Below are 9,062 nucleotides of genomic sequence, written 5' to 3' on the forward strand. Positions count from 1 at the left end.
GACGATCGCGGAGGCTGGTGGATTGTACGTAATATAGTCGACATCCCAAACACTATTATCGCAGAGAGTTGTCACGCATCGCCAGTTCTTGAAGATCACAACATTTGTTCTCTGTGACATCAAGCTGGGCATTGCGGCGCTCAATTGTACGAGTGAAGGTTCATCTGGAGCAAGTTTATAGACGGAGCATAAGAGAAGTGCGTGGCATTTAGAGAGTGGTGAAAAAAAACTCTGCAAATACTTGTAGTGTAGGTCCAAACTTGGTTATCATCGTTTTCCATCACTAATGAAGATTCTCAGTACTAGTCCTTTCAGCGAGTCCATCTACATGTAGACCATTTTCCTTGACAAAATATATTTTACCAGCAATCCAACATCAATCATGGTCCGACGCTGAAATTGACTTTTAGTGCATGACATAGCTATTAGGCAAAAGCCGTTTTCCGATCTGCGCATCTGCGCACGAGCCTCCTTTGAAAGGTGGAGGCACGAAATCACCTTGTTCGTTATCCACCTCGCTTTATGCAGTGATCGTTAGCCATTTCTTCGTACTTCCAAGTATGGAGATGCCGGCTCATACGAAAAACACGTCCCCCTGTCCGCCACCATTCGGTAGCCAGCGTTAAGTCGAACACAGAGACGTCCGTCAAGTCTGTGTTCTATAAGTACCAAACAACCTGCACTTGAAAGCCGCGCACGCATAACGCATTCCCCGGCTGCGGAATTGGTACTGTTGATTTCATACCTCCGTTTCCGCTTTCCGTCATCAGAGTATAAAACGGCTGTAGCTCGTTATGCGCTCCCTGCAGCTTTTGACGGAGTATATAATGGAACACCAACGACGACAATGTAGTCTCTTCCATTGCCAACCGCTCACCACGGCTTCTTCAAGCTTTGAAACATATCACGACTTCTAGTAAATAACATGGTCTTGTACTCTGACGGTCAAACTTGTACGAATACTTACGGCGAATATATCGCCGTGCCCTGGGGTTCGAACGATGTCATATTCGAAGACCATAGTTCCACAGATTTTGCAATCTCCTCATCCAATACGCTCCCCTCAACCGTCAATAAAGACGCACCCATATGTCCAATCTCCAATATTTTCCGAGAACCGAAGAAGAAATCTTCCTGCAATACTACTCATTCTGCCCCTGCAAAGTCTAAGCGAACACATCGCCCTGGATTGACTCGTAATCCCAAAGCATGTAATCCATGTAAGCGTAAGAAAAAGCAGGTAGGATTCATTCTCCTTTGACGCAATACTTTGTCGCTGATATTGGTTTGGAAGTGCCAAGGTTATTACCAGGGAATATGCGAAAGGTGCAAACGGACACCTCACGAGTGTATATGGGATGAAGATGACAGCCAGCGCGGAGTGAAAAAGGCGAAAGCCCAGGCAGCACTACATGCTGCAAGAAAAATATCCGAGCAGACTAACCTTAATCGGTCTCCCAAAATATTGCTAGCTTCTCCTGAATTTAATCAACCTCTTTTCTCTTCAGCTCACAGAATTTGTGAAGCGTCTGAGCCTATGCCTATCGACAGTACCATCTCAAATTCTCAGTCCTCGCTAATACAGAACCAAGGTTCTCTTTTGACTTTAGGGGAACACCAGGATTTGTCCATCTCAAACCTTGGTCCTTTCGACTCTAACTTTGATTTCGATCAGTACCAACATCCTCGCAAGTCGCCTTCTCAACTTAGCAGCGCGGAGGGGCCTTCTATCTTGTCCATTGAACAAATCGAGTCTTACGCCATCCAGTCTCGGCATACCTCATGCTCGTCAAACGAGCTAAATACCGGAAATACCAATCTCTTCGATGTTCAGTACAGCATCCCTTCGACCTCATCCACTGAGCTCGGTAGCTTGGCAACTTCATCCATATCACCCACGGAGACCTTTGGAGCGTCCGCCGATTCATACGAGTACCATGGAGTTTCGTCTTTTGAGATAAACAGTGTTGATGATCAGGATTTTACAGCTCTCGGTATCGAAAACCTCGCTTTGAGACGAGCCGAACAGGCGAGACCGACAGACAATGGTTATGACCAAGCCTCTCCGACCCAGGAGATGTCAGTCATCACAACAGTTACCGCTCAAGAGTAGTCATCTATGGGGAAGAAAGAGAATTGCTTCTCTGTGTCTGGCGGAATTGCAGAAGTGCATACATTGCATTACAGCTGTTTGCGGGTGGGAATCAAAGTCCAGGAGGGTTTCGAGCTGGTTCTTTCCTTACTGGTAGTGACGTAACTGGTGCAAGGTATGGGAGAACAACGGTCATTTTATCAACCCAAACAGATTTGCAACCGAATGCTTCACTTATTAGTTTTTAGTTCTTTCTATGAGGCAAATATTGCTTGCTTGTTATGTGTTGTTGGGTTTTATGTGGTTATGTATGAACTATTCCGAACCTAGACATATTTTCCCCCAAGAACAATAAATAAGTTTTCAGTGGCTCTGCCATTTTGCCGGGTATTTACTAACGACATACTATACAAAGACTATATACCCCTTATTTCTCCCCACTGGGCCAAAACTTCTCGTCTGCGTGCGAGGATGTATCCCCCGATGTCAAGCCAGAACTCGACTGAAGCGAATGAGGCCCCAAAGTTGTCTCAGATACCCTTTCTTTCCCCTTTCCCTTTCCCTTTCCCTTCCACCATTTTTTACTTGACTTGTCAGCTTCACTACTCAAAGGCGAAGTGTATCTGCCAATTTCAATGCCATCACTCGAACGCTCCGGCGTTTTTCCTAGCGATATAGCCTCGTCCCATACCTTTCTCGATTCTGTCGCTTCGTCAGATTTGGCATGCTTGAACTCTTCCAAAATCCGTTTCCGGTCTTCTGAGGTTATCTGCCTGAGTTCTTCGATACTGGCTGCTTTTCGTGAAGGACGGAGTGATTCGGCTGGGGAAGAGTAATCGAGAGAGAAGAGTTTTGTGGATCGGCCGTCTACCTCGCGTATTGCACCTTCCGCACCATATCGGACTGCCGATATACCACTACCCAGAGGCCTTGTGACGAGAGACACACCTTGTGGATGTCAGCCTTTGTCATCTACATTGCAAGTCATAAATTTACCGCCTCTCACGAGTCCAAAGACCCCACCAATTGGACCCTATGCCTGGTGGTCAGGATCCCTACAAAAGCGCTGAACAGCCATCACAACTCACTCTCTCCTTGAAACCATACAGAGGCTCCATAACCAGTGCTTTCATACCATCCTTTACACCAGTGGTAAGTTCATCCCTTGCTTCCTTCAACCCGGACCTAAAGTCGGTAATAGGAACTCTCTGACGTGTAGCTTGTTCGTATGACCACGTCCAACCACCTGATGGGTTTTGGACTTGGGAAATGGTGACTGGCTGCTGTGTTGAGATGTCGATTTCTCTCTCAGGGATCTTTGGGAAAGGACGGATCAGCTGTGGCTCAAATCTTCACAAAAGAAACTGACCGGTTGGTTGAACATGTGCAACACATTCAACACAGATGCAGTCAAAGCGAGGAAGAACGCTTGGGCACCTCCGATAATAGGATCCGAGTCGGCAATATTCACTGGGTATTCCTTTGGTCCTGCAGTAGCGGTTAGAAATGATCAGGTTTGTTGGTGAAAAAAAGCTTACGATTTGGTTCAAGCGTTTTGAAAGACAACTTTCCTTCATCGACCAACACTCCAGCAGCAATCCCCGATAGATGAAGGTTGTACTCCGGCGAATACCAAATAGCAGCTCTAGAAGGAATGATATCGCATCTATTTAACTGGTTAGCTGATTTTCAAGGTGCCATATCCAACAATTCACCTCATGCTAAGCAAAGGAAGGTGCTTATGGATGGCCTCCGCAGCCCTCTTTGTACCGTCTTCAATAGACAACTGTGATCCGTACTCTTTAGCGGCAGACTGAACTCTCAGAGATAGCGCCTCCTCCAAAGCAGAGACCATCGCTTCACAGTTAAGGGCGTCTGACGAGACGGCACGGGCGGCAATGCCGACTTGGTGGATCTGTCTGCCCCAGAAGCTATAAAAATGGGTTAGTGAGGACAGTATGCTCAAAAACGAAGGTGACTTGCCTTAGAGGACGTCCGATTGCCACGATGATGGCTGGTATACCAGCTCTCATAGCAGCGAGGTTGAGCGAAGCGCCTAACAACCTGTATGAGAGTTTGCAAGCTTCAACAAATGGGATCACTTACTATCTGAGTGACAGATAGTTGAAATCCGTCTCTCTGACAGAAGCCACTGGTATGGAACAGGTGCCACCTCTATGAATCAGCTTGTTAGCTCTTTACAAAATTAACAAAGCTGACTCCTGGGAACTTGCCAGACACGATAAAGATATCAGGATTTTCACCATTCTTCATCTGCAATCCTTTCACATCCACAATGGCCCTATTATTGGTTTTCAATAAAGCCGTGATGAAGGAGTCTGTACTGGGTAAGCGTAGCCTACAGTAAAAGAACGGATGACATGCTTATGACATTTGTGGAGTCTGAATTGGGTAGGTCAAGCCTAAAAGACAATCAGCATGTCAGGTTTGAGTCTCACGAAGTTGACTCACTTGACATATACAGGTTCCTTCCCGTTTTCGAGGAAGCATAAAAGGTCGTCAGAAGGGTGGAAATCTACTTGCTCCTGGTGATCAAATATGAAGCCAGTTACGTCTGCTCTCGATTTAGCGACTTGAGAAGTTTGCATGTCTTTATACTCACCGATATGTTCTCTCCAGTCCTCCGGCTTTTTCAGAAGCGAGGGACTCCAGCAATAGGTGAAAGGCACTTTCAATCGATCCAGAACACCTGGCCCCTCCATCTTGGTGAGAGTTGGTAGACCCAGGCTGGCGACGCGAAACTCGTTGATGATCCTTCCAAGGGCGTGCCAAACCCTATAAAATCATCAGCGATAACGATATATTCACTAAGGAAACAGACGTACTGATTCTCATAGATGGGATAGCTAAGGTAATTAGTCAGTGAAGCGTTGGTATTAGATCGTTGGACGATGGCTCCGGAATGTGGAAGAATGATAGTGGGTGAACAGGGGTTGGCTAGATATTGATCAGCTTTTGTTTCCGGCTCAAGGGAGGCAATGGACGTACTGGAAAGTATATGTAGAGGAAGACCAAGAAGTTCAGCGATGGATACTTGGCAGGGAACATTCGGCGCCGAAATGATTAGATCAGCGGCAAAATGTGAATTTGTAGGTACAGTAGAGGTGCTAAAGGTCGAGCGATATAGTGACCTTAATGTGGGTTCCAAAGTTTTCTGGTCTGATATGGTCGTGAGCATGATGCACATTTGTTGACAGTGGAATACCTACTCTTCGTCCAAGTAGACAGGCTCGCATCCGGTGGTGCGGAGAGAGGATACATTTCCAGCTTATCATTCAGCCCAACTCGGCCATCTCTACCTGTCCTCCCTGCCAGAAAATTCTTAGCTTGGTTAAAGAGGCCTTCATGAATTTCTTGTGTAGCAATGCGGATTCGATGTGAATGTGAGACGATTAGTTCAATGGCAAGGGATATGAATGGGCGAAGATCATCTACAAGCATCAATTTAATCGATCGTTCCTTAATATCAAACCGGGAATCTACCTTCATCCCCGATTGCGAACATCACAATGTTCAATGATGGCACAGACCCTTGTGGATCCAACGCATATTCCTTGACCTTTGGAGCAACAGCAGCAGGTAGATCGCCGAGATTCTCCTGGACATCAATCCAGATATTGACGTCCCCATAAGTCGTCAAAGAGGACCGCACGAGGAGGCCTGATCCAGAGCTAATGAATGCGCTGCGATCTATAGTGAGTCAGTCTTCGAAACATTTTTTGTGGGATCTGTATATTTACCGGCGTCAGAAGGCACTGGTGCGACATAATTGTTGCTCGAAGCGGGCGTTGATGACCCGCCCTGCGCCTCGTATGGCGGTGGCGATTCCATGGTCGATTAACGTTGAAGATTATGAAGGGGGAATTGCTAGATTGATATAAACATGATCATGCCTTTTGACATCGTATTTGGGACGGCACCTGAGAGGGAAGCGGGAAGATGGGAAGAGGGGACTATGGAGACTAATTGAATTGGGAAGCGAGGTCGGAACCGGAGTCGTTATCCTTATCAATTACCTAATCGTGCCTGGCGCACTCCAAACTTCCTACTAATTAAACAACCGCCGGCGGGCTGCACCAAAACAGTCAGTGAAGTGTCGATCCTTTCCCTTTGGCATAGGTCCGTATATATCGCCTGCATACTGTATAACTATTAACATTCCTGATAGAAGCAAGCCTCATATAAAAGGCTCTCCACGTGGAACAGGCTACAAATGCCAACCATTTCACCAAGCAAATATAACATCTATACGTTGTGCTAGTAGGATTGGTCGGCACCAACTCTCGAGCACGCAGGTCATGGAGGTATACGCCATGAAAGCTTCCATTGGATTCATGAAAGTCAAGGGCTGGTAGAGAAGGTTAATTGGCCTAAGAACGGAAATGACAGTCACTTGAGAGCTGTGATATCATTGCCAAGGATCCGAAGTCCGCCATCCATCCTGGAGCTTATGTACGTTCGAGATCATTATTCTTCTTCTTCTTCCCTTTTTTGACATCTGGCCTTGATATGTGCTCGTCCTCATGCTACTCTCATATATGGGGACTATTTCCCAGTATGGAAAAGATAATCACCTACAGCAGCTGCAAACTTATGAGCCATTAAACCAGCAACCATCGACCTCGCAGTTGCATACCGATGCTTGGACTTCGCTGAACCTCAAGATATTTTGACCGGTTTTCCTAGTGGTCGAAGATTGTCGTTTCTGAAGGCCAGATTTCCTAATTTTCAATATCGACCTTTTTTTAGACGGAGCTGGTTGAAATCGCGATTGGGGTGACACAACGATGAGAGTCTGTCTTTATAAGTGTGGGGCCTTAGCCAGTGATAGAGTGAGTAATGGAGCAGGATGCGTTGAGAGGTATATTTGACGTCTGCTGTTTGCTTTTTACAGAATGGAAAAAAGAATGTGAGGACAGAATAATAGGAATGTAAGAAAAAAGCCTTCATCACTTCCTATCTATATCGTTAACAACCTTAATTTGGCAGTAAATGCGAGTACTTAAGGACAGAGAAAAGGAGAGATGAGACCATTAAAACTCACATGACATCCTTTATATCTCTGTTAAAGGTTAATTGATCGCTATATGATAAAGCAGCTCTTACAATCAGAGATTCTTATGCCAATGCTTTCTCGCTTCTAATAAGCACAATTTAAACAAAAGATAGACTACGAAGTATCGAAAAATGGTCGCAACCTAGCTAGTATACTCGTAAAATCCTTTCCCTGTCTTTTTCCCCAACCACCCAGCATCTACCATCCTCACTAACAACCCCGCCGGCCTATACTTGCTATCCCCTGTCTCAGTATGCAGCACTCTCTGGATCGACAAACAAGTATCGAGCCCAATAAGGTCCGCCAGCGCAAGCGGACCCATGGGGTGGCCCATACCAAGTCGGAAGGTCATATCAATATGTTCGGTGGAGGCAATACCCTTTTCGAGAACCATGATGGCCTCATTGAGCATGGGCATGAGGATGGCATTGGCGATGAAGCCGGGGGAGTCTGCAGAGTGGGTGACCTCTATATTGCATGTGAGCTCACGTGCTAGGCTGTAAAAAAAAAAGAAGACATGAACAGACCTTTCTTGCAAGCTTTGCCAAAAGCTGTAGCTTGGTCAATTGTTTGTTTGGAAGTTTGCAATGCGGGTATTATCTCGACGAGTTTCCTAAGAAGGTCAATAATTTTATAGTATGCCCTCACACTCACATCACTGGGACAGGGTTGAAGTAATGGATTCTATGGCCCCAGTCAATTCCTGGATAAGCCACCAACGTAAAATAACTCACCCGATCACTCTCTCTGCGCTACTCTTCCCTTGCGCACCACCCATGCTCCCCGCACTAGCAGCAAGCTTGGTAAGGCTGATAGAGCTCGTGTTGCTACCTAAAATCGAAGTAGGAGGTAATAAGTCCCCCAGCCGCTTGAACAAACCGAGTTTGAGCTCTGGTATCTCAGGGATAGCCTACATCGCTGTTACCACTTTCTCCGACTTCCCATGTTTGAACTGCTCTCACCTCAATAACAATGTCGACATCATTTAGCTTCTCATCCCCATTTAATCCTGACCCATCTCCTTTGACTGGGTTGATTCTAGCCAGAGCTTCATCGGCCTCTCTTTGTGTCATCCTGTTCTTGCTGACATCTTTTGACAAAAGAGATTGTACTCTTGACATGGCTTGCGAGAGGACTGCAGAAGAAGGATCATGGAGAGTGAGCGGTACACGAGCGTGAACTGCGGTAACGTAACTGCCAAGGTGTCAGCTTGATCCAATAGGCGGAGTTAAGGAAATAACATACGCGATACCCAAGCCCATCTGACCAGCACCGATGATAGCTGCTTTGCGAAACGATTGGATGGCTGTCATTATGCGAATTGAGATGGTATTGGTTGATATGTAGTAACAGATGTCTCAGCAGACATGGACCAAACAAGATAACATAGCTGTGAGTATGGTAATATATAGCAAAGAGTGCTACTTCTGTGCGTGGTCGCATGATCCGCGGTCATGGATCCGTGAATAGCTTGTTGACAAAACACGCGACTGGTTACCGGTGACAAGTAGTTACCGTGCCCCTTTTCTTTCATTACCTCCTACTATATCTAATAGTCATTTCCGTCAATGGTATCATGGAGAATTTGCCATATCCTCAGGCTTTCGGGGGATTTAGTTCCTTTTTTTAAGTTCATTTCGCTGCTACCTGCACGACCCAATGGCCAAATCCCATAATCCACGTTGCTCGTCGTACCGTTTGTCTTCTTTGGCGCGCGAGGACATCCGGCTCGTCAAGACACCGGCGGAGACATTAGTTTAGGCGTGTAAAGGACTCAAGTTAGAAAGCAAGGTCCCTGGCAAGCCTATTTTCATACAAACGCTCTATGGGCTCTAGCGCTCTGGACTTTACGAGGCGATGAAGATTCCGTAATCCCAGAAATATCCTGCTGAG

The 9,062-nt window shown here is 46.2% G+C and overlaps 3 protein-coding genes; 1 reads left to right on the forward strand and 2 right to left on the reverse strand.

Moving 5' to 3' along the window:
* The first annotated feature begins 6 nt into the window (after positions 1 to 6).
* CNAG_03132 (hypothetical protein) lies at positions 7 to 2,415 on the forward strand. Its single transcript, XM_012195656.1, has 3 exons — positions 7 to 248; positions 301 to 1,240; positions 1,295 to 2,415. The coding sequence occupies exons 2-3, from the start codon at positions 926 to 928 to the stop codon at positions 2,111 to 2,113; spliced, it is 1,134 nt and encodes a 377-aa protein (XP_012051046.1). The 5' UTR covers positions 7 to 248; positions 301 to 925; the 3' UTR covers positions 2,114 to 2,415.
* CNAG_03133 (UDP-glucose,sterol transferase) lies at positions 2,303 to 6,154 on the reverse strand. XM_012195453.1 has 17 exons: positions 5,854 to 6,154; positions 5,597 to 5,803; positions 5,323 to 5,544; positions 5,102 to 5,272; positions 4,939 to 5,050; positions 4,716 to 4,888; positions 4,565 to 4,667; positions 4,478 to 4,515; positions 4,327 to 4,431; positions 4,199 to 4,267; positions 4,076 to 4,148; positions 3,808 to 4,023; positions 3,631 to 3,758; positions 3,462 to 3,580; positions 3,181 to 3,408; positions 3,089 to 3,125; positions 2,303 to 3,040 (listed from the first exon to the last, which is right to left on the reverse strand). Exons 1-17 carry the CDS (start codon positions 5,942 to 5,944, stop codon positions 2,520 to 2,522), a joined length of 2,613 nt encoding a protein of 870 aa, XP_012050843.1. The 5' UTR covers positions 5,945 to 6,154; the 3' UTR covers positions 2,303 to 2,519.
* An 872-nt stretch (positions 6,155 to 7,026) lies between these two features.
* On the reverse strand, positions 7,027 to 8,759 carry CNAG_03134 (3-hydroxybutyryl-CoA dehydrogenase). XM_012195454.1 has 6 exons: positions 8,415 to 8,759; positions 8,132 to 8,363; positions 7,904 to 8,079; positions 7,824 to 7,853; positions 7,697 to 7,782; positions 7,027 to 7,637 (listed from the first exon to the last, which is right to left on the reverse strand). The coding sequence occupies exons 1-6, from the start codon at positions 8,480 to 8,482 to the stop codon at positions 7,312 to 7,314; spliced, it is 918 nt and encodes a 305-aa protein (XP_012050844.1). The 5' UTR covers positions 8,483 to 8,759; the 3' UTR covers positions 7,027 to 7,311.
* Positions 8,760 to 9,062: the final 303 nt, after the last annotated feature.

This window comes from Cryptococcus neoformans, chromosome 8 (assembly GCF_000149245.1).
Source record: "Cryptococcus neoformans var. grubii H99 chromosome 8, complete sequence".
Classification (NCBI taxonomy): domain Eukaryota; kingdom Fungi; phylum Basidiomycota; class Tremellomycetes; order Tremellales; family Cryptococcaceae; genus Cryptococcus; species Cryptococcus neoformans.